General features: G+C 44.8%; 1 protein-coding gene across 1 annotated transcript in view; it reads left to right on the top strand.

Annotated features, from left to right (window-relative positions):
* Window positions 1-24,246, top strand: part of MYBBP1A (MYB binding protein 1a) — a 62,890-nt gene that overhangs the window by 7,911 nt on the left and 30,733 nt on the right. Inside the window, exons 11-23 of the mRNA XM_065694440.1 lie at window positions 271-396; window positions 1,121-1,324; window positions 1,972-2,077; window positions 2,485-2,572; window positions 3,656-3,807; window positions 4,469-4,558; window positions 5,629-5,763; window positions 6,501-6,665; window positions 7,673-7,830; window positions 8,653-8,787; window positions 10,046-10,151; window positions 12,437-12,568; window positions 14,030-14,098. Of these exons, the coding sequence (XP_065550512.1) occupies window positions 271-396; window positions 1,121-1,324; window positions 1,972-2,077; window positions 2,485-2,572; window positions 3,656-3,807; window positions 4,469-4,558; window positions 5,629-5,763; window positions 6,501-6,665; window positions 7,673-7,830; window positions 8,653-8,787; window positions 10,046-10,151; window positions 12,437-12,568; window positions 14,030-14,098 (1,666 nt within the window). The remainder of the gene's footprint in view (window positions 1-270; window positions 397-1,120; window positions 1,325-1,971; window positions 2,078-2,484; window positions 2,573-3,655; window positions 3,808-4,468; window positions 4,559-5,628; window positions 5,764-6,500; window positions 6,666-7,672; window positions 7,831-8,652; window positions 8,788-10,045; window positions 10,152-12,436; window positions 12,569-14,029; window positions 14,099-24,246) is intronic.

Raw genomic sequence — 24,246 nt, 5'->3', positions numbered from 1 at the left:
TTTAAAAGTCTTGGAGCATGTGACCCAGAAGTCTGAGCATTGTATTGTGTGGCCTCAAATGCAGGCAGTTTTGTGAAGTCTTGAGTATTCTTCTCTCTTCTTTACTTTGGGTACCTTGAGGAAAGGGTCTTACTGTAAGGAGTGACTTTCTTCAGTGCTTGAACATCCTTGAATAAAAACGTGACTATGTGGTGCTCCTTGTTTTGCACATGTGGGTTGGTTTTGCTTTGTTGTGACTCTTAGTTTTGGTCTTGTTTCTGTTCATTCTAGGTTTTGCTTCTTTCACGCTTTCTTTGAGGCTAAGAAAAAGACTTCCAAAATAAATGAGGCAAATGTTCTTCCAGCAGAACCCCTAGATGAACAGGCTCATTCAGTGGCAGAAAACTACTTCTTTGGGTAAGGAATTTGCTTGTATGTTTTATGCTGGAAATTTCTTTTTTATTCCTGAGGATAAGATCAGCCTGCAAGTAACAGGGCAAGAGGTTTGAGATTGTGAGCTGGTATTGGGAGCATTTGTTTGACTCCAGGACTAGGGAATGGCTTTTTTTTTTAAGGAGATCCTAGATGGATTTCCTAAAGACACTTTAAGTTTTGTCCAATTAAAACGTAACTTTGCGTAGCAAACCTGCTTGAATATGTGTGTGGTAATCGGGTAGGTGTAGAGCTGAGCTCAAACTGCTTTTTCTTTTTAATTACCATTGCCTCTGTTGCAAGGTAGAAGTGGAAGGACCCAAGAGGGAGGTGGTGGGGTCATGTGAATTGCTGTTGGGTTTCTCTCTGCTCTGAATGAAAGCTGCTCATGGCTCTGGAGTCCTCCCTGTACTAAGGGAGATGGAGTTGGTATAATAGATGCTTCTGTATCAGTAGAGGAAAAGCAGAGGACATGGTTGGACACAGAATGAAACAACTGGGAATAATAGCATCATTTGGGACACCAAGGCAATGAACTGTGCGTTACTGTGCTTGGATACATGTGCGGGTTGAAGCTTAGGCCCTATGAATCTGAGTTGCAACCAGAGCTCTGGAATGAGAGTGCTCTACTGGTGGGCATTGTTTTGGAAAGCGTGAGAAGGCCATCTGATTCCAATGGCAGGAGCATGCTGACTGGTTTTCTTTGCAGGTTACTTCAGACTTTAAACACCATGACTGTTTTGGGGGATACAGAAAAGGCTGCAGCCTTGAGAGAGAAACACATCCATGGTGTGACTGCAGATGGGAAGCTCTGGATCTTTCTCCTTGTTGAGTATGCCAACAAGCTGCTCTCCAGTGAGCGTGTCAAAGCTGTGAAGCCTTTTACCGAGGAACAGAGGGATGCCTGGGAGAGGTGAGAGGCTTGGAAAGCTGAGTGCTGGGTTGATTGGATGAGGAACCTGGAAAAGCCCTAGTCTTAGTCTCTTTTTGGGCCATTGTATTCTGTTCTGCTGTTCTGGCTGTTGTAATAGAGCCATTTCACAGGCAGTAGCAGTTCTCTTCACTTTGAGTATCCTGCAGATGTGGCTGGGTTTCAGGATGTCTTTCTGTTGCTCATCACACTGCTCCTTTCTTCCTGTTCCTTATGCGTATTTAACTATCTGCGGGTGGCCGTGTCCTATTTCTGCTCATAGTCCCTCTCCCAAACATGATTGTAACTCTGCTTATTTTCTCCTAATAATACCTCTACTAACTTCTCAGTGACTCTTTTCTGGTGCTCTTTTCTGAGTTTGATTTTCCATAAAGGAAAAGAAAAGATCTGTTTCTTGGCTGTAGTATTAGAAATCTAACCTGTCCCCAACTGCAGGCTTTTTTCTAAGCATCACCACATAAGGTGGTGTTGTTGGGTTTAGACTGGGTACTATATGTGTGTCCAATTTCAATAAATTAAGTCTTAAGTACAGAAAATGGTACTATAGGTTTGGTCATGTTTTTAGTCTGATAATAAGAGAGGATTTGCTGTTGTGAATGTGAGAAACGAAGAGGGATTTCTTTCTTCAGAACACTTCAGTCTGTGGAGAAGCTGCAGAAGCAAAATAAATCAGATAGTGCCAAAGTCGTTGCTTTCCAGCAACTTCTGCTTTTAATGGCTATTCATCTTTTCAAGGTAAGACCTCTGAAGCATATTTGACTGGTGTAAAATGTGTTGATAGCTGAGCTTTCTGAACACAGAGCTGGAGAGTTTCTTTGTGATCAGGGATCCAATCTTTCACAGCCTCTGCCTCATGCAGGTGAGCAACTGGCAGCTAATAAACTGTGATTCTTACACTGACTGTAGACATCAACTTACAGGTGAAAAGCTTGAGCTGAGCATTATTTTTCCCTTTGATTTGCTGCTCAGTGGAGCAAGTTTTACTTAGCTTCGTATTTTGTTCTGCAAAGGGGTTATAGTAGCTGATTTTAGTATCTGTACCTGTTTAAAGAGGTCCTTAGATTTGGCATGTGTTCCTTCTGCTGCTGTTGGTAGTGGGTAATACAGAAGGGAGTGTTTGCTGTCTTCTTGTGATCAAACAGAACCAGTCTGAAACAATGGATGTTCTGAGCGACCTTCTGAACTGCACAGAGAGGGCATTCAGCAAAGAACCTAAGAAGAAAAAGACTGGTGAGTCCTTCCTGCCAAAAGAGATGGAACAGGATTGTTTATAGTGTCAAGACAGGAGATGGCAGTTCTGCATTAGTGAAGCACTCTTGACTGCATCAGTTCTGGCTTGATCCATTTATCCCCAGGAGAATCCTCTCTTCTTCATTCTGTTTCCTTGTCTTTCTAAATCTCTTCTCCTGCTTCAGCTCTCTGCCCTCATTCTCAGTGGCTTGTGTTCCTGTGTGTCTCATAAAGGACAGGTGAGCTTCAGAGCTGGCCATTGTTCAGATTAGCAGTGTCCAGCAGAGTTCACTCTATTTGAGTCCTTGTTCTGTATTGGCCAAGAGCTTGACTGAAGTGGTGGTACCTCCCTGGGCACAGCTGTAGGCTCTTCTAACAGCCAGCAGGCCTGGAGCTTGGTTCTTTCAGAGCTCAAGTTCTGGGCAAATTAAATGTGTTTTGTGTGTAGATATGGCCTGTTTGCTGGCTTAGCGAGTCCTTGCTTAGAGCCTGTGGAGTTAGGCTGGCACTTGACTAGGAAGGAACTTAGTCCTTTTGACTCCCTCTGTAACTATGGTCTTGTACTCTTTAAATTTTCATGTAAATTTGAGGTTGCTCTGGAAAGAAAAGCTGTAATTCTATGGTGGTTTGGTTGTATGTACATCAGGATTCCCAAACTTTTGCATTAATGGACCAGTTTCAAATGTCAGCACTTTTCACAGTCTGCTGTGACTCCAGATTTTGTTGGCCGCTCTATAAAATGTGTGTACTTTTCCTGACTAGCTGCTGGTCACTTTAATGCGGTTGTGTGATTTGCAGAAGTGCTCATCTAAGTAATGATTTAATGGTTTCATACCTGGTAAGGCTTTGCAGTGGCCTAAAGGCAATTTTGGGCATGTTTCTCCCTACAGTTAGTGGCCTTACCATACAGCTACAACCTTTAGCTTCACACTTGGCTGTTCCTGATCTGTGCTGCTGAATGACTGCTTCTGACAGTCAGCTAGAAGGTCGTTTTTTCATGGATGAGTTTCTCTGTAGTCCTTACTGATGTGCCAGTGCAGTGGTTTTACCCCTTCCTGACACTGTTTGTTTGTTCCTGTGCAGACAGCACAGAGCCCGGATGGGTCGAGGTGATGGTGGAAATCCTTCTCTCTCTCCTTGCCCAACCAAGCCTACTCATACGTCGGATTTCCAAGAGCGTGTTTGTACGGATATGCCCTAATCTGACCAAGAGGGGCTTGCAGCTTATCCTGGATGTAAGTGAGGCACTAGTAGGGCATTGTACCATTTGGCTGTCTTGTCCCTAACAGATATACAAGCATGTTTCTAGTCTGGGATTAAATGAAAGCCTCCTTGATTTAAAAGATATCTAACAGCGTGTTGCTGAGTTTTAAATGTAGCTTACACAGAGTTGTTTTTTGGTTTTGTTTTTAATGGAGCCTGGGATCCAACTCTGAGTCATATTCTTTGGTAGTTTGAGGCTGAAGAAGTTCCTGGGTTACCTTATATAGCTGGTAGTTTGTATATGCGAGTATAAATGGCAACTTCTTTCTTCTGGAAAGGCAAATAGTGGTGATAAAAATAAGTGACACTGAAAATCTGAATGGGTCATATCACTGAATAAAGTGCTGTGTTCTGGGAGAGTAATACATGGTTTGCAAAGATGTGCTGTCAGGTACTTTGTGATGAACTTAATACTTCGTTTGTGACAATCAAACTGTGTATCACCAACCTCTTCAGTTTTGTTCTCCTTTGTTGTTACTTGTAGAAGGAACATAGCAAACATGATATTATAAGCCAGAAAATGGAATGCCCTTACTATTTCATTATTCAACTGGCCAACTTACTGTCTGTTGTACACAAGAAATGTGTCCTTACACAACACTGAAAAACCCTCATGTCCCTCTTTTTTTGCAGGTTCTTGACCCATACCAAGAGCAAAATGAAGAAAGTGCTGTTGTTGTGATGGAAGAATCAGACAAAAAGATCAGATCTGCACAGGACATGGTAATTGTGCCACTGCCAGTGACAAAAACTCTTCAGGCTGTCACTGTTTAATCTTTGTCCTGATGTGTGGTAATAGGCTGGATTATATCTGTCTAGAGTAAGATGGCTATTGCTGTATTAAGATACATTTTTTAAAGCGTAACACACAAATGGCCTGTTGGAAGTGCGTGTTTCTTAGACTTTTGGCCTACATCTACAGTGCTGTTGTAGATGTGGCTGTTTGAATAGTTGACTTTCTGAGAAGAAATGACAGGCTGAGAAGGTTGGGGCTGTTCAGCCTGAAGAAGAGAAGGCTGCGTGGAGACCTCAGAGCAGCCTTCCAGTATCTGAAGGGAGCTACAGGGGTGCTGGAGACGGACTCTTCATCAGGGACTGTAGCTTTAGGACAAGGGGAAATGGGTTCAAACATAAACAGGGGAAGTTCAGGTTAGATACAAGGAAGAAGTTCTTACCTGTGAGGATGGTGGGGCCTTGGAACAGGTTGCCCAGAGAAGTGTTAAATGCTCCATCCCTGGCAGTGTTCAAGGCCGGGTTGGACAGAACCTTGGGTGACATGGTCTATTGGAAGGTGTCCCTGCCATGGGAGGGGATTGGAACTGGATGATCTTAAGGTCCTTTCAAACCCAAACCATTCTGTGATTTGGTGACTGCAGTCTGAAATTAGCACAGGCCTCTCCTTTTTGCAGCCACAAACTGAATCATTGCTGTGATGTGCAGCCATCTGAATTCAAGATCTCAGGTTTTCAGCACTACAGAGATTCAAGTCCCAAAGCATTACAAGTGTTAGCAGAAGGAAAGTCAGATGGAGGCTGTAACTTCAGATGTTCCTGGGAAGCTTCTTTTTGGTAGTCATTTACTATGACTGAGAGCTCTGTATTTTGTTCTACTTTTAGCTCTTGTGAAGTCCTGGCATCTCATTAGCTGGGGTGTCTTCCCTTGACTCTGAGAGCTGCAAGCAAGGCAGTGGGGTGAGGGGAGGCTTGAGTTTGTATTTGTGAACAGTGACACACCTGAGAATTGAGCAGGGCTTGAAGAATGGTGGGCTCAGGAGATGAACTTTTCTTCCTCAGGATGAGGAAGAAAACGAGGACTCTTCAGATGAAGGTAACTCTGAGAGTGACAGTGGAGATGAGGAAAAGAATGAAGAAGTTGATGATGATTTTCGCAATCAGCTGATGGATGTTCTCCAAGCAGGGAATGCATTGGTATGTTTTCACTGCCTGACTTGATACAGATACCAGGAGGTTTGGGGTGGTGAAGATGATCTAATAATACACACATCTTATCTGAGCCCATGCAGTGACAACCCTGGCAGTCATCTTTGTATGGCATTTGAAGCAGGAGGTTAGGATCTTCAAAGCAAGCTTTGGGAATAAGTAATTTGTTCTTTTATTTATTGTTAGTAAGTCTTGACTGCTTTAGGTAGTCTGGTCTAGCGTGGTGCAGCTTGTACTCCTGCCTGTAATAAATGAGACTGATGTGGACTAAAGCACTTGAGATGCTGTTACATGTTGTCTGTTATCTGGCTTACGTGGAGGCCAGATCCCAGTAGGCCACTCTGGAGACTTCCTGTAGCAGTGCTAGTGTGGCTTAATGATTCTTAGGAAGAATTGTTGCTGTTGCTACGTATACGGCAACATATCAACCTCTTTACTGAAGGAGCAACAGTACAGAGGAGTCAGTGTCAAAACCTCAGCCTCTTCCCTCTGCTGATCCTCTAGCTCTACCTGTTAGTACTGTGCAGCCAGGAGCACCTGATAGGAAATACAAACTAGATTACTCGTGGGTCTGAACATGTGTTTCCTCTCCCCATGTTGTTATTCTGGGTCTAGAGGTAGCTACCTCCCTGCTGCAGTCTGGTCTTGTCTGTGGTTCTCTCCCTGCTGTCTTTCAGAAGTACTTGAGGTGTCATGTTGTTGTTTTTGCATTCTAAACCACAAAGGCAGCAGATGAGAGTGATGAAGAGCTGGATGATGAGGCTATGATGGCTCTTGACAAGAACATCTCGGCCCTTTTTGCGGAGCAGCAGAAACGAGTCCAGGCAAAGAAGGATGAGAAAGAGAGGATTCGGAAAGAGAAGATCCTGCGGAGGGATTACAAGATCAAGGTGGGAGATACGTGTTTGGTCTGAAGACTTCTGGCTTACTAGCACATTAGTTGAAGCCTACTGCATACCATGAGCTACTTAACACTGAAAAGCTTGGACATGCGTGTGTGTGATAAGCTTCTCAAGGTTGGGGCTGGATTGTTCTGGCTTTGTGCAGCCAGTGGCACAGCGATATTGCAGTCAGTAACTCGGGCCTCACAGGCCTGCTTGAAAACAAAAACCAGGACTGTTTTCAGGAAGTGAACTGTGGTTTCCATTTGCTGGTCTGAAATCCTTCAGTTTATTAGATCATTTCCTATGTCTATGCAAAGGTAGGTGCCTGTCAGTTGATGTGCCTTAGTGTGACATGCATAAATCCCTCTGGTAGTTTTGCAGTATAAGCATTTTTTTGGCTTGTTCTGCTAGTAAAATCAGGAGGATTATGGTTAACCCCATTGTTTGTGGCTGTAATACTGACTTCAGGCCACCTGGTGTCAGCATGGACTGTCAGAATATTTGGGCATCCAGGGACAGTTCCAGCCACTCATGTATAGAAATGTGGTGTCAGATGGGTAAGATGAAGGCTGAACAGGGTAGCAAGCCACTGGCTTTATTAGATTTTCATTCTGATGCTTTGCTATAAGAGGCTGATTTTATGCTAATGCACTGTTTGGGACACCAGTGAGGCCTGCAGGGGTGAGAGCTATCAGTCAGTGGTGCTAATAGAGATCTGTGATGAGTTACAGTGATTGCAGGTCTGGCCAGGTGGCAGTGATTTGCATAACTGCTGTTTCTAAATGATGTCACTGTACAAAATAAGACTGAAGTCAACAGACTGCCTTTAATCTTTCATATTTTTAATTTTCAGTTTCTCATGCCCTAACAGTACAAGTGATAGCAGAAGGTGTACAAATTGCAGTTGCAAATAGTTTTCTTCAGTTTCTCCAGTCTGAAGGAGCTGCTCTGGGTAGATCTATCATGTTTCCTTGTCTGCATTAGTTCTTATGTCGGTAACTGTGTGTTTGCAGGTGCTGGATCTGATTGAAGCATTCCTGACTAAGCAGTCAGAGAATCCATTGGTGTTTGACATCATTGAGCCCCTGCTTCGGGTGATTGAGCAGTGCATGAGCACAGACTCTGACAAGCAGGAGGTTGACTTCCTCAAGAAAACAGCCAATATCTTCAGGTAAGTGTCCTCAGTCTTCCATATAACAGGCAATAGCTTTTGATAAACACCAGTGGTGTTGGTTGAATCTCAGAAGTTGGGCTTCCTAAGACTGAAGACAATTACTATACTTACAGATTTTGTAGCACCGTACATGTGCGCAATACTTAGTCATAACCTGCAGGAAAGAAAGTGGGATTTGGGTTTTCTAGTCTAAGGGACTTCAAGTGTCAAACCTGTTTGCAGATGAAAACCTCAAGAGCAAACACTGGTATTGTAGGCATGGTGCCATGTCACTGAATTATCTCCACAGGTCTCTGATCTCTGTGTCAGACCATGCAACACCTCCCTAGGGTTACAGAGTTGCTGCTGTGGCTGCAATGAAACTCCTAACAAGTTTCAGGCAGAGTGGAAGTTCTCTGTTCATGGCCAGAAGTGAGGCATGATACAAGATAGACAAAGACATAATGCCTGGTGTGTGTCAGGATGTGTCTTCTGTACACCACTGCCTGACATCCCCAGTGCTGCTCTATAGCATTTTCAGTGCTGCTCTCTATCCTCTCTTGAGAAGCAGTTCTGCAGTAACAGCGTTTGAGGAAGCCAATCCCCTTTGTGAGCTCTGGAGAAGAGTTGACTCTCATGCCTAAATAGGTGCTGGAAGGCAGAGCGGTAAATCTCCTTACCCTTCTTGCCACAGCAGTGATTGCCTCTTTTGCTGCCCGCAGCTAGCACTATTTCTGTTAATGTATCACCCTGAGCCCAGTGATAAGGCTTCATAGCCATCTGTTCCCCAGAGCTCCTTCTGTAGGTAATAGCTTTGTGTTTGGTTTTGATGCTGTTCAGGAACTCCCTGTGCCGAATGAAGCAGTACTGCAAGAGAGTAGATGTCCTGCAAGAGGATTTGCATGCTTTCCTGGAGAGGCTTGTGAAGAAAGCCTGCAAGCACACTGACTCTTCAGTGGCTCTCTATTATTTCAGGTGAGTGTACACTCATTGCTGTGGGCTGACTGTATGCAGACGTAATATTGCATGTTAAAGCAGTTCAGAGAAGCAAGAGACTTCAAGTCTAGGTGCCAGCATCTGTGTCTTACATGAGGACTAGTCAGTCATTCTGGCAGTCTGAAGCATTTTCAAACAGATGTCCATTGTTTTGGTGATCATCTTCAGTGGGCTCTGTGATACAGAAATAATCTGGTACAGCTTTGCTAATAGTGATGGGAAGTGCTTCCTTGAGGCTTCATTGGGGAGCAATGAATTGTGTGTGTACAGATGAGAGTAATTTATAGTCAATCTGCAGTGGTTGTTCTGTAAATACAGTGCTTTGCTGTCTCAGTGATAGCACTATGAGAACAATAATGATTATGATTCTTGGACCTACCAGTACTCAGTCCTTTGCTGCTGAATACAGGTGAGTTAGGGCAAGCCATGTGTGTATTTGTTAGGAAACATGAGTCTTGCTGTTTCCTGGTGTAAATGGGAGTGCCATTTACTGGTAGGCTCTCTTGTGACTTGCAGGCAGTTTCAGGAGGACTTTCGTACTCCATATGGGATTTCTCAACACAACGGAGTATGCAGTGGGTACCATGTTGCATGGTCAGCCCTTAGTGTCATTGGGCAGTGTTGGCTCTGCAGCACACTGGGCTTGTGGCTGTGCAGGAGTCATGGTACTTCCTGGTATTGCAGTGCTGGTTGTGTGTGCTGCACAGGGCACAGCTCCCTGACAGCTTCCTGGCAGTGGCAGTCCTGTGTGGAGCTGTGCCTTTTTCTCAAAAGCAGCAGGCTCTCTGCATACTCTCTCAGTTGATATATCTGAGTTCTCCAGGCACACAGCAGTCTGGGCTGGGAAGGCTGCACTGCAGCACCGGCTGAGCTGTGCAGGCTTGGGAATGCAAAAATCCTCAAGCACTACTTGTCAAGAACATGAGTTTGAAGAACCCAGGCTGATAGTGGTGATGTCTGACTGTGGTGACAGATAATGAAATGATGCAGCCTCCTAAGATTTGTTTGTCTTTAGGTCTGGCAAGAATGGGTTAAATAGAGAGAAAGGGCCTTCTCAGGCAATTTAATCCTCCTAGGTACAGGATAAACTGCCTGCATCATAGAGTCGTAGAATAGTTAGGGTTGGAAAGGACCTTAAGATCATCTAGTTCCAACCCCTCTGCCGTGGGCTTCTGCCCTCAGGTGGCTTTGCACAGTGACACTGGTAACTGCTGTGTTCTTCCCTTTTCTTTTTTAGTGCCTCGTTATACCTGCTCAAAGTGTTGAAAGGAAACACGTCTGATAAGTCATCAACTACCCCTCTGCCAGAGAAACCGAACAGCACCATCCCACAGGCTTCTCAGGTCAGAATGCAGCTGCTCTTGGGGCTGGGGTTTGCCAGTAAAGTTGCATTATCCCATTTCACTGAGTGGACTTTGCTTGCTCATTCTCCTGTTCTATGGCCTGCAGATGGCTGTCTACATGATTTGGTTTTCATGAAGCTGTTAAATTCCCCATCCCCTTCTGACCCATCCCCTCCTGTCTTTGCAGTGCCTGCTTGCCACAGCCACCAGGGGCTGCTGGTGTACAGTTAACTGGAGAAGCCCGATGTATATTTAAGCTGCTCTCCTGGCTGATTTGCTATTTCATATTAATCTCCTGGCACTCACTCTGAGTTCTTTTCTGGGAGGGTGCTGAGGTGCAGGGAAGCACAGGACAGTGGTGGATGAGAGTGAGGTTTGGGCTGAGTTGTCTCAGGGTGAAGCAAGTGTGGAGCAGCCCTCATTTCAGTGATGATTGTTTGCAGGGAGACTTTCCATCTGGTTGTGCTGTAGGTGTCTATTACTTGTGGAGCTTTACTCTAGGTCCTCTTTCACCCTACTGTGTCTGTTGAATTCCCCAGGTGTCTGAATGTGGTGACCCTGTGTATTGGGCAGCTTAGTCCGGTTACCTCCACTAGAAACTTAGCAAGTAGTGTTTCACTGGTCAGCTTTATACTTGCCTCTGAACCTCTCAAATTGTGTTCAGGAATTAGTGCCTTAATCCTGTTGACATTTTGTGGGGGAGGAAAATAAACAGGGCCACCTCATGTCAAGGGAGGGCCTGGAAATTACAAGCACAGAGCTATTATTAGCAGCAGAAAAGACAGCCAATGCTTCTAAGGCTTAATGAGAGGCTGAGAGTGTTAATCCAAGTGGCTTTTATTCTGTGCTGGGCCTTTCTGGAATGAAAAGCAAAGTGGGAGATCTGTGGGGATTATAAACAACATACTTGATGTTGAGGCGAGGGTGAGACATGCTTCATAGCATCCTTGTGCAGCTTCCAGGGAAGGCTATTGCTCCTGTGGGAATAGAGCTGTGGTCTTGACCAGCCAAGGGCACAGCCAGCAGCCAAAGCGAGTTGTTGGTTTGGGGGAAGTGGCGTGGTTCAGTTTGTGTGATGCTGCCGGTGCTGACTTGGTGTTGAGGCCAGGAAGTTTTTGCAGTGGGGAACCAGAGACAAAGGTGTCGTGTGTTTCCAGTGAGTAGCGCTTTGTGAGCATAATCTGGAGCTTTTCAGTAGCAGGGGAGTGGAACTAGAGCAGACCCTATGATGCAGTGGCTAAATCTATGGAAAAGCATGTTACTACAGAAGAGTTTTACAATAAACATCTGCATGGGAGGAGGAATCATTTTTCTTCCCCTGCAGATGTGTGTGTCAAATAAGTGCAAAGCACAGACACTTGGCTGAGAAACTGAGGACAGATATTTCAGGATCCATTTCCCCTGTCCACTCTAGCCTGTGTTCAGCTGCAGTAGACCTGGGAATTTGACTTGAGAATGGGACACAACACTTAACATGGCTTTAACTTGCTATGGGGCCATGGAAAAATCGCTTGGGCAGAGGTTAGCAAAAGGTCCATCCGCTATTGTGAAGATCACAGCTTTGACCTCCCAAAATGCAGTGCTTCCCTGGCAAGAGGAGAACAGTAAGGAATGTTGGGATGCGATGCTCCATGCTTCCCTCTCCATTCATCCTTGTGTTGTTAGTTTACATCCATAGTGTCTGTGCAGGTCTTGGCTGGTTGCTGTATGTCTGGTTCCTTGCTCCCCACCAGAGGGGGATACTGGAGCATCTACAGAGTTCTGGGCTAGCTGGATCCCTGATCAGAGCTAGGGCTTGTCTGCTGGGTACCCAGAAAACCTGGCCATAGCTGCTAAGTGTATGTAGATCTGGGTATCTACATACAGTGGTATCTGAAGATTCTGATAACTCTATAGCTGGCAATGCTATGTGCACAGCACAGCTGCTATGGGATGGGCTTTGAGTGCTGTGTGAACCTTCTGTGTTAGACTTGCGCACCACAAACTTAGAATTACGGCCCCCACACTACATGCAGTGTTTGTAGTCTTACTAGAAAGCCATGCTGCCCTTCACTAACGTGGTCGTATGGCCGTCAGTACTTGGGTGAACATGTTTGAGGCCCGTTTTGTTGTTTCTTTCTGGTTCTAAATGTTGTATCCCGTAGGCCTGTATCATGTAAACTACCCAAGAATATGTGGTTGTTGGAAAAACCTGTGTGCACTGGTAGACATGAAATTTTTTCATTGCTAGTGATTCATCCTTGTGTTTCACTGGAAATGTTTCTTGTTCTGCTTTTTCCCTATAGCTTTTGAGCACAGGTTGTTTGGATATGGAGAGAGTGACTGCAGTTTATCAGCAAGCACTAACACAATTCCTGACTAAACGGAACAGTGCCCTGACGAGCTCCATGTTCCATGATCTCTTCAGACGCTTCCCGGTGAGTGTTGCTGACTGTGTGGTATGTTCCACTGGCTCCCGAGTCCAGTTGTAACTCATGGGGAAGTAGGGAGAGAAATTTGCCTGCTTTATTTGTGGGCTTTTAAAGCTGCTGTCAGGTTTCCTAGATCTTCCCCTACTCAGACTCTTAGTACTGTATATTTTGATAGCAACTTTGCAGAAGACCAGGATCTTACGTGTGGTTTGGGCTGGGATACTGTGTGGAGAACGTAGATGAATGGAAGTCTGCTCTTTAAATACAGCCTGAGAAGCTTTGATTTTTTCCCAGTATTCAGGACAGTGGGATGAGCAAGGTTTGCACGAGGCTGGACACACTATTGCTAATCCAAGCCAAGATGCTCTCAGCCTTCTTGGCCACCTGGGCACAAGATGGCTCATTTTCAGCCAGCTGCTGACCACCCTCCCCAGGTCCTTTTCTGCCAGGCAGCTTTCCAGCCTCTCTTCTTCAAGCCTGTGGTGGTCCATGGAGTTGTGATAAACAGATAAACACTTGATGTCATTTGCAAACTTACTGAGGATGCACTTGATCCCCTCTTCCACATCATTGCATCTCTTACAAAACAAACGTAAAGATATACACAAACCCTGGCCTGTTTAAAGCTAGGGTTTGCCCACTTGCTAGAGCTCTCTGTTCTCTTAGTAGTCTTTCCTCCCCCCTCCCCAAAGAAACCATTTCAGGTGGTGTGGTTGGAATAACCGTCTGCACAAGATATCAGTGAACTGTGCAGCAAACTGCTGTCCCTGCCTTGTCAGTGCCAGACCTTCCAGTGCCTGCTAGATGGTATTACTGGTATTCCAGTAAGGGATTTACAGTCCAGATGCTTTCTCATTTCTTGTGCCCCTGAATTTGGGAGTATTTTGTCTGTAAGTGTAGAAATTGGTGGATTAGGCCAGAACAGAGATTCATCAAGCTTTGCTGACAATTATTACTCCTCTAGAAAGGTTGGGTTGATCAAGAGTTGTAGCAGGGCACAACCTTAAAGTGACTTGGAGGACTGCAGGGAGGCCTTCCTCCTGACTGTTGTTTCTGGCCCTGTTAGCAGGTGGGTTCAGATCTTCAGGCTCTGATGTTCTGCAGTCTAACTCAGCATATTCTCCTTTGCCCCTGGGACTGTTCCTCTGTGCAAAGTGAGCTGCCTGCGTAAAGGAAGATGCAGTCTTAAATCCAGAATCAGGCAGAACACAGGAGGTGAAATCTTTGCCTGGTATTTCTGAGTTAAGAGTTTTGCTGCTGATTTTGTTGTGTTCAAGATTTCACTCGGAGCTGGTGTGAGCAAAGCTGTTAATTTTCAAATAAGCTGTCGCTGATCTCTGGGCACTTTTGTTTCTTGTGGCATTTAATACTCACTCAGGAAGCTGTGTAAAATATAGGCTGTTTTGCTTGAACACCAAACCTGTCTGCCAGCAAACCACTAATAAGAGATTGGGTCTTTCGTTACAGATCATGTGTAAGCCATTAGTAGATACTCTTGTCAAGTCTATCACAGCGGGAGCCAGGCAACATCAGCAGGTAAGAAGGAGCGCAAACAAACAAAGCTGTATTAAACAGTCAATTGGAGAAGTCAATCACAACAGCTCAGGTGATGCTTAATATGCTTAATGCTGCCTTTAGGGCTGCCCAATTTTGAGAAGTGGGCTTCCTAGGGGGAGAGCTTTTGCAAATACTATCTTGCTGCTTCATGTATGTGGCTGAAGTTGTGGAAGTAGGTTATAGATGTGCAGTCACGGGGGTTCTTTGGTAGCATCTCCTTTAAAACCTGCCTGCAGCTTTCAGGGTTGAGGCCTGATTGATAGGGGGGTGGCCTTCAGTTACTTGTACTTTGATTACTTTCTTATTGGTCAGATGTTCCCCTGTATTAATGTAGTGACATGCTCCTTCCCTCCTAATGCTAACTCAGGGTTAGCTTCTGGAATCTGTTCTGCTCCTTGCAAGCTGTCCTGCACTTTCTAGTGCGTGTGCTTCTGTGTCTAGTTTAAAACCACCTGTACTATAGATCCCATTTGTGATGGTTGAGTGCATGTGCCTGACTAACACAGAGTTAGTAGAGCCTTATCAATAAAACATTGCAGGGTGAGTGCACAGCTCACTGTTGCATGAGCAGGGAATGAGGCCTGTCTGGGTTTTCACTGGAGTGGGGGGGCCTTCCACGCAGTTAATAACCAAAAGCCCTCTGGGCCAGTAGCGCTGTGCTCAGACTTTCCCACCCCCCAGCTGTAACATGCATCTGTCCCCTGCAGAAATGCATCCTAGGTTGACCTTTCAGTTTCATAAATAGCTGGTTTATTGTTTCTGATCATTGGAGGGAATGCGAAGGGTTAGGTGTGTGTTTGCAGCAGGGCTGCTTTATACTGTCAGTGTAAATTGCATTTCAGGGTCGTTTACCCAACAGGAATGGCTCTGATTTAAAGAAAAGAGTGAATTAAGTTATGTTTAAGTTCAGTGGCTAGAAATAAGGATGTGTTGCAGGAATAACAGACAAATTAATTTTAAGGCGCATACTATCCTCAAGAGACCACAGCAGCATCCCAACCAGGCAGTTTCATTATGTGGCTGTCTTTGCTTCCCTACAGGGAATAGCATTGTCCTTCTTTTGGGGCTTCCAGTTATCTCTTCAAGCTTTGTTTCCAGAGTGTGCTTATCTGTGGGTGGGAGGAGTAGGGGAGGATGTGCAGTGTACTGTGTGGGAGACTGGGTAGAGAACATGGATATACTGCTGTTTAAACAAAGGCAGCGTGGCACAATAAGCTGTGTAAAGCCTGTGGAGTTTGGGTTTGCAGCTTTGTATGTTTTGCACGCTGCTTTCTTCTCAGGAATTCTGTCTTTACCTCGTCAAATATCCAATTTTCCAGGTTTTCAGTTAAATATTCCCACTGTTTTTCAATGCAAATGTGCTTTGGTGGTATCTTAGAGGGTAGGGGCAAACTTGGTGGGTGTATGTGGCAAAGTCCTATTTTGTATGAAGTAGGGGGATAACTTCTCTGAAGTCTCTGCAGCTCCTGGCAGCCTCTGGGGGAGTGAGGTGGAGAGGCTGGGCCACCAAAAGGGCTGTCCTCATTCAGAATCCTGAAGACACCGAGGTCTGATACCTTCCGTTTGGCCAGCCCATATAGTTAAGAGGCAAGTGGGGTAGTCTCCCATTTTCAGCTCTGAATAGTGGCTTCTAATCATTAAACTAGCTTAATCCCAGAGACATGAGGCTTAATTCCCCTTCTAACACTCCTGTTATTAATGCTGATTGTTCTGGCTGTGCCTCCTGTGTTGATACGAGCTGCTAATCCCACTGTGATTTTGACTTCCTGGCTCTGCTGATCCTTTTGGCAGGGAGTCCCCAGGGCCGTGCTCTGCCTGGGAAGGTGGAGGCTCACAGCTCTGGCCACATGTCTTGGGTTGGCCTAGTAATGAGCCCTGAGGCTCTGGCCCACCAAGGCTGGTGGCCACTATCCCAGCTGGCCTGGGGGAGGCCCTTTCCATGGAGGCAGGAGAAGCAGATTCACCTTCAAGTTGGGCTTTTAGTCAGTTTTGAACTAAAGGAAAAGTGATTCATGAGGAGAATGTAAGAGAGGAGAATGTTCCTTCCTTACCTTAATACCTGGGTGTTTGTGAGAGTAGCTTGGAGGGGTCTGTTCCAGCTTTCAGCCAGCTGGTCCCTGCCATACATGTCCAGCTCTTACTGCTCTTGCTGTAAAGTCAGCCTTGATCTCCAAGTGATCGCGCTGGACTAGCTTGTTGAGGTGATTTGTTTCCCTGTGTGCTCTGTAAGCCACAGAGTGTGTAGAGCAAGACCTGGACCTGCCTGGGCTCTCGTCAGGAAGCAGCAAAGTGTGTTAAGTGTTCCTGTGCCTTGTGTTGTGAGCTGCTGCAGGTCTGCTGAACTTCATTTCTGGGCAGTTGTAACTGAGAGAGCATCCTCAAGGAAGTGCAGGAGCTGTTCAAATGCTGCTCAGCTGGGACTGGCTTGTGGGGGGAGCAGTCTGGCCTTTCCAAACCCAGCCCTTTGTCCTGACCCTGGGGACCTCACTGTCCGTCTAGTGCCCAAGTGTCCATGCACTTATGTCACAAAATGGACATGAGGATGGTTTGGCTGGAAACTTACCCTCCCCTTGCACACATTCATCTTTCCCAACCTTTCTCCCTTTTGCTGTGCAAACATAATGAATTTTGATCAATTCACTGGTGGTGTTCATGGCACAGGGACAGCCAGTTCAGGGGCAGGGGTGGCTGGGTGAAAGCTCGGCTTTATCTCACCATGTGGCAGTGCTCATTTAACATGAAATTATGGCTTCTGTGAAGTGGGTACAAGAATGCTGGAAAACAGTTTGTCAGTGTGGAGTGTTGGCTGTGGCTTGTGACTTGGGCAACTGGGTCTTGCGAATGCTGCAGCCTTTCTGTGCATCCTGCTTCAGTCACCTCTAAAGCCCAGAGATCATCTGAGCCTCAGCAGCAGTGTTGTGTCTGTGAAGACAAAGGTGTTTGTAGTCATGGAATGAGTGTTACACGCCTTTCTGGGAGGTGCATTTCTTTGGCCTTTGTGATTGCTGTTGAGCGAGGTCTTCTGGAGATACCCACAGGCAGGTGTAGCAGAGGGTGTCTCTTGATTCAAAGCTTAGTAGAAAAGAAGGAAGCGTTAGTACAAAACTTTAGGTAGTGTGACAGACATCAAGTCAGCCCTGTTTCTCTGACACTGTTCCTACGTGCCTAAAGCAGTGTTAGGTTTGTTCACCTCCATATTGAAGTCATCTGTGAGATAAAATGAACAGCATGTTGGGGGGTGAAAACTCTTAAGGCAGTTTTAAACCTGGCTCACAGTGGTTGGGTTGGTAGCAGTAAGCTCAACCTGTATAACAAGTTTTAAACTGGAAAGGTGAATTCGCAATGGTCTTATTGAGACTGAACTTGAAACTGAAGCTTGTACATGGGGCCAAGTTCTGTTCCTGTGATGTTACTCCTGGAGTGTGGATGCCTGCAGGAAGCAGTAATGCAGCAGTTTCCCTGGAAAAGGAAAGAGCTGGAGAGGTTGGTGTCATCTGTGAGAGGGAACAAAGGGCAAGGGATGCTTGACCAGGGAAGGGGGTTGTCATCCCACCCTCAATTCACTTAGTGCCTTTGGAAACATATACATCAGAAAGATGCAAGATGAAGATCTGTGTGACAATGGGTCTGCAAAATCACCTTGTTTCAGGCAGCTCATGCATCTGAGCTGGACTTTTCCCCTTTTCCCACACTGACCAGGACACTGTGAATCATCTGCTGCCAGTTCAAATGCACTGTGACTCTGGCAGCGGGTGCTTTGGATGCTCAGCATTACCTGTTGGCTGGCCTATTTTTCACACTCTACATTGAAGTGTGGAGCTAAAGACGGCTGCTGTCCCAGTGGTGCCTGTGTGCAAGTCAAAATGCTTCAGGCTTAGAAAGAATGAAAACACTGATGCTTGGATGTCTTTCATTTATTGAACTGAGAAGTCTGGTGGTTTTTGCTGTGGTGTTTGTTTTGTTTTTTCTTTTTGTTACTACAGTAGCAGTTGGGATCTATTTCCTAAACTCCTGTTGCTCCTTGCTTTCCCATGTGTCTAAGTTAAACCAACTTACAACTTAAAGCTGCATGGCATTCTCAGAATTTGGCCTGCCTCACGTGTGCGATGTGTTGCACTGTTGTCCACTGTAGAACGAAGTGAATAGTAACTATATGAAGTGACTAGATTGTAAGCAGCCACTGTGAAGCTTCTCAAGAGGACTTTTAGTGTGTGAGAAGTGTTAACAAGTTACAGTAAAAAAGGAAGGAAAGTGGTAAAGAGTGAATTTTTGGAGTAGTCTAATGCAGCTTGTTGGATGCAGTTACAGTAACTATGACCTTGTACTTGCTGTAATGGCCAGCAGGAATATTGAGAGTGGTAGGAAAATGGGAGCGGTGCACACATCACAATCTCTTTGTACATCCAGGTGGATTTGTTAGCTTTCTCATACCAACAAGGTGCTTACACCTGAGTAAAGTGTAGGTAACATTTCTAGACTTCGGTACCTACATGCGTACCAGCATACATACGTGTGCTCTAAGTAGCTTAGGTACAAATGACAGGTAGGGATATAGTCTTCAGTGGTAAGACTGGTATGGGAAAATGACAAGACATCAAAAATGGAGCTTGTGTTACACATTTGAGCTGACCTGGTGCTGATGAAACGTGTTAAGCTTCTGGCACAGATGATCCCGTTGGCAGTGCACGGCCTTGCAGTTAGCCAAGCAGAATGTGTGTGGTGCTAATGGGGAGGGAGGCTTGTGCTGTTTTGTTGACTAAGGATGTTGCTGTCAGTCTGTCTTCCACAAGCATTAAACACATTCTCTTAAATTCTCTTTAGAGAAAAAAGATGGTGTGAGCTAGTTCTTGCTTCCTCCTTTCTTAATGCAGTTTGATCTTACTACTGCAGGTGTTTTCTAGGAGGCTTCAACCTTCAAATTACTTCCTTGTGCCTTGTTTCAGTGGGTGCAGTGTTGCTTTTTCAATATGCAGAAAAGGTTTGGGGTTTTGGCTTGTGTTGATGGAGTGTAAACCAGGGATCAAGGTGTGTTTAGTTTAATGATTGTTGCATGACTCAGCTACATACCAGAACCCTCCTGAGCCTCAGGTGAGGAATGTCTTCCTGGTTTATTTTTAGCAGCATCGGTATGATGAGGATAGCTACAGTAGCATCTCATTCTGTGATTGTGCAGTCTTGGGCTGTGTCTCCAATGCTGTTACAGCACAAACCCCTTGGTGGTGCGTTGCTAATTGTGGTGAGGTTCTTACAGCATTTCCAGCCCTTCTCCATTTTCATAGATGCTGGATCTGCCAGAGGACTGGATGAGTCTGTGAACTAATGCTTCTGCCCTAATTTCTCCCCTAAAACCTTAGTCTGTTAGTCTGAGGATCAGGTGAAGAAGGAAAATGTGTGGCTGGTTGCACTGCAGTACCCAGGCTAACTGCTGATGAAGGCTTCTGCAGGCATGTCCATATTTCAAGTGCCAGCTCTGGACTGGAAACAGGCTGGAGCATGGCCTTTCTGGAAGCCTGGAGTGGAACAACCAGGCTTTTCCCTGAGAAATCCAGCTTGTTGAGCAGCAGTACTGAAAACAGCTTGGAAAGGAAGACTAGTAAATGAAACATCCACTGCTACCAGGAATGAAACTTTGTCCCCATCTTGCTTGTATTGGCAGACAGACCACTTATAGTCTGCAACTTTTTCCTAGGGTTTCCACAAATGATTTGATACCTGTCTCTTGTTCTTCTCCTTAGGGAAGTGCACTAGGAGTGTACATTTCAGTGCAATTGCTAAGAGCCTTTGCAATTACTTTTGCACTGTGGTCAGTTTGAATACATTTACATGTAAAACTGCATTGATTGAGGATGTTGCAGTAGCTGGGAGCATAATGATGCTATATTTGTCCATCAAGTGAGTTTATCTTCTGTGATTTAGCTAGAACTCTGCAAAGCTGATGTAAGTGCAGAGCTGTCATGAAACTCATAAAACTCATTTTACTGAGTGTGGAGACGAGAATGGGCACTGAGACAGTTCAAAATGTCATCTTCTGTCACTTAGATTCATTAATATTTCAAAATGTGTTTTTATAAAGCAGTCTGTGACAAGGAGCCCTTTAAGATCTATCTAATAGAGAGCGTATTTTAGGTAAGTTGCTAATTAATCTTGGTGCTTTGGCAGTCTCCCCAAGGGGATCAAACATATATAGACATAATTTTACAGAACTGAAGCAGTTCTGTGCCAGAGCTGCCATCACCAGAAGAGTAAGATTTCATCCCAAAGTCCTGCCAAAGAGGCCTTGGCTGGTTGACAGTTATCTTTCTGAACTGTTTATGTTCTGTGTAAATAACTAAGTTAAAAAGTAATTAAAGTTTAGTACAGCAATAACAATAAAAGCACTGCAATGTGTCAGAAGCCAGCACCCCTCTTTGTGTACGTTGGGCAGTTCCTCGTGCTGGGGTAGATGAATGGATCATTACATTAATGCACAATGCCTTGCCTGCATTCTCACAGGTGGTTTCCAGCAGGTGGTATAGGAATATTGTTATGGAATATTTTGCATAAGCAAAATTACTAATAATGAAGCAAAGTAAACCTCCCCAGATAAGTATCAGCACCAGTTCAGTTCTTCCCTCTTTGCATCAGCAATGAGACCTGGGCTGCTGCTGCTAGCAAGGCAATAGGCCATGTCTGAAAGGTACCATCCCGTCAAAGCATCCTCCATCCTTTTGGCAGAGGTAGGGCACACTACTCCTGTGTCGCCCATAGAGGTGTCACTACGAGGAAAGCTTGTCCCAGGGTCTGGTTGAGGCAGGCAGATCTTCAGAGGGTGTTACAGTGACAGCTTCTTATGCAGTATGGTCTTACAGTGGCTCTTACCTTTAAGCTTTGTCCTTTTTGTTTTCTGTTCATTATGCATTCTCTGTTCAATGAAGAGAGTCCAATTGCAGCTGGAAAATGTATGTCAAAGTGACATGCTTTGGCTCCAGTCAGTGTCCTGCTCCTGTTCCTGTTTTTGTTTTGTGTAAGGAGATGGTCAAGGAGACCCTGTGTTTTGCAAGGTAAAGCTGATCTGCGGGTGGGCTCTTGGGACATTTTTGAGCTATTTCATCGTAAGCCAGCAAAGCCCTGTGACATGAACTAGCTCTAGGTATGTAAACTGTCCCTCTGAAGTCGAAGAGGAAGCAGCTGAATACTTAAGTGCTTTGCTGGGTCAAGGCCAGAGTGCTCTACATTTTCGTGTAGAGATTTCGAATTCATAGACCATGAGGGTGGTTGTGAATGTGGATTATTGCATCCCAACCTCTCATTTTTGAGTCTTTTGCATTGGGATAGCTCAAAGAAATTCTTCTCTATAGAGCTGGGGAACATTGACAGCATCTAGAAATAGTCTCTGATGTTCTTTGGAAGGGTGTCCGATGCCATAGCAAAACATCGTGCTCTCTGATGAACTGTTTAATAAACCGTGTATCTCTCTCCCTTTCCTCTCACTGTTGACAGTTGAAAAAGATCAGTTTAAAGTTTTCAGATCCTCCTGACTGCATTTAAGCTGAGTGCTTGAAATCCCATGGCATGAGTTTTCCCTTGTATTTGCATTGAGAACTTTGTGTGCTGATGGTGTGTTTCAGTTGAACAAGGGACCCCTGTCACTGAGTCTGCTGGGTCTCTTTGAAGCATCGTGCATGTTGTTTGCTGTTTATGTTTGGTTTTCCTGTCATATCAGGGTTTTTTGTTGTATTTCATGGTGCCTTTTAATGGCCCCTATGTCTTTTGCAGGAAGTGTCTAGCAGATAGATGCCTGCACTGCCCATATACAAATCCATAATGACAGCAGGCATTAACTGACTGGCACACAGAAACTGCCCTGTTAGCAGTCCCAGTCCTTATATTCCACCATACTCAGTGCAATACAAACAGAACATGAAAAAGCTCCTGTTTGCCTCTTTATTCTGATTCTGAGATACAGACTGTGTTTATTCTGCTCTCTACTGATTGTATTGATGATCATGTAGCAAATCCTCAGTAACGGCGGCAACATTCTAGTGTGTTGCTGGGAAGAAATAAGGAAGTGGTCACCTACATTTTAGTTGTTTCTGCAGACACAGCGGCTGGGCAGAGCTGTGCAAGGATGGGGCTGATCAGTAGTATTAACAGCCCTGCGTGTCAGGTGGACTTACTGAGTTAGTTACGTACCATATTGCAGTGATTTTACAAGACTGAGTAATTTCTTAGCCTACTAAATTAAACTTGCCATCTGACACATTGGGAGTTGATAGTTTTTAAATGGAGAGTGAACCACCCAAGTGTGTTGTGCTCAGCCTGACAAACAGCCCCTCCAGTGATTTGATGAGCGGATATTTGTGGAGAGCAAAGGGGAAAAGTTTGCTTGGAGGCAAGGTCATTGCTATGTGTTTAATAACAGCAAAACAAAACCAGGAGGGGAAGAAATGTCTGTGGTTGTGATGAAATTGGGGACTATCTCAGTCATATGGGCTTAATTTATATTCATGCTACAAAATAGTACAGAAACATCAGGGTAGAATATTGGTTTGTTGAAGTTCTGGGTAGTGATTTCTGCTGTCTTTATAGTGGGGTATTGGATATGGTATGGAAATACTAGGAAGTGTGTTGGAAGGTGTTTCATTGGCAAGTGAAGAAAGCTTAGGGCTTCTGCAGCCTAAAACGGAATGCCAACCTGGGCTTATTCACTGGCAAGTATGTTCTTAAGAGTTTGTGTGGAAAGATGGATGGCACATCTCTGGCAGTGTTCAGTGCCAGCTTGGACGGGGCTTGGAGCAACCTGGTCTAGTGGCAGGGGGTTGGAACTGGATGAGCTTTAAGGTCCCTTCCAGCCTAAACCATCCTGTGATTCTATAATTCTGTGAATGCAGTAGGTCCATTTTTGTTGTTTGGGCATGAGGGAAGAATGGAATTTGGGTGCTTCTTGTTCCTTGGATGCTTTCCCTTGGGATGTATTAATATGCCACTCTGCAAAAGTTAAAGTGCAAGGAAGGAGTTTGGATTTCTCTACAGGATTCCTCAGCAACCTCCTAGCAGAGCAGGATCTCAAGCCCTGTGCCTCTTCCCAAGGGGCGATGTGCGGCCCATCATGTCATGGTGCTTCTCTCAGTGCATTCTGCAAAATGAAGAGGTCTGGTGGCAGATGGAGAAATCTACAAAGTTCAACCCAGTACAGTTTCATTCTATTTAATTCTTATTTTTTGCTTAGCAATGCTCTTTATTTCAGTGTTCCAAACTAACAATTTTACTGACATGTGAGTACTTCCTTATGCTTTTGAAAGCTAAACCTCAGGAGTTGATGCTGGAGTGAATTGCAATTCTAATTTCTTATTTTCTGCTGATAAATGTTCTCAAAAGATGAAAACCTTTGTCCTTGCAACATCAAGACTGGTCTAGTGAACCAGGGACAGCAGCTAAAAGGCACACGGTGCCTAGGCAACGCAGGGTGTTTTTTGAATGCATATTGCTCTTAAATCTCTTGAATTATTAAATTTGACTTCAGCCAAGTCTCTTTAAATAGCCTGCATTATGTGGTAGCTGCCTTCTGAATAGCCTAAAGAAAATCCTATTGGATGTCTCTCCTGAATTCAGGAAAATTGGCTTTGTTGGTCAGAGGAGACATCTGGCTTGGAAAGTGTTGGGAGGAGCAGCCAGGTGAGGGAACTGGAGGAGACAGCTTTGGCTTTGTTCTTACCAACCCGTGCAAGCAACTTGAGGTGTCAGTGGAGTTTCTTCATGATTTTAGTACAGTGTGTCTGCTTAAAATAAAAAATTGACAAAAGGAAAGCTTCAGGGAATATACATAGATATATATTCCCCAAATATATACATATATGTGTATTTTTCCCCCAAGAGAAAAGCCAGGGTCAAGAGAGAGGATGATCTTGCAAGAGGTTTCTTGGTGTTTGCTAATGTTTCTTTGAGCCTCAGCCACTAGGACATTGTGTGAGCTCTTTCCTTTGTTTTCTTAACAAAAGAGCATTTCTTGTTGTGGTGTTTTAAGAGTGAGGAGCTTATAAAAGCAAAGTGGAAATGCTCCAAAATAAAGAGGAAAAAACAGGAAAAGCTCCAAAATACTAAGAAGCTGTATTGCCTTAGATAATTTGTGGTTTTTCTCCTTTTTTTTC

The sequence above is a fragment of the Lathamus discolor genome, chromosome 14 (genome assembly GCF_037157495.1).
Source record: "Lathamus discolor isolate bLatDis1 chromosome 14, bLatDis1.hap1, whole genome shotgun sequence".
In the NCBI taxonomy this organism is placed as follows: Eukaryota; Metazoa; Chordata; class Aves; order Psittaciformes; family Psittacidae; genus Lathamus; species Lathamus discolor.
This window is presented reverse-complemented; position numbering and strand designations above follow the sequence as displayed.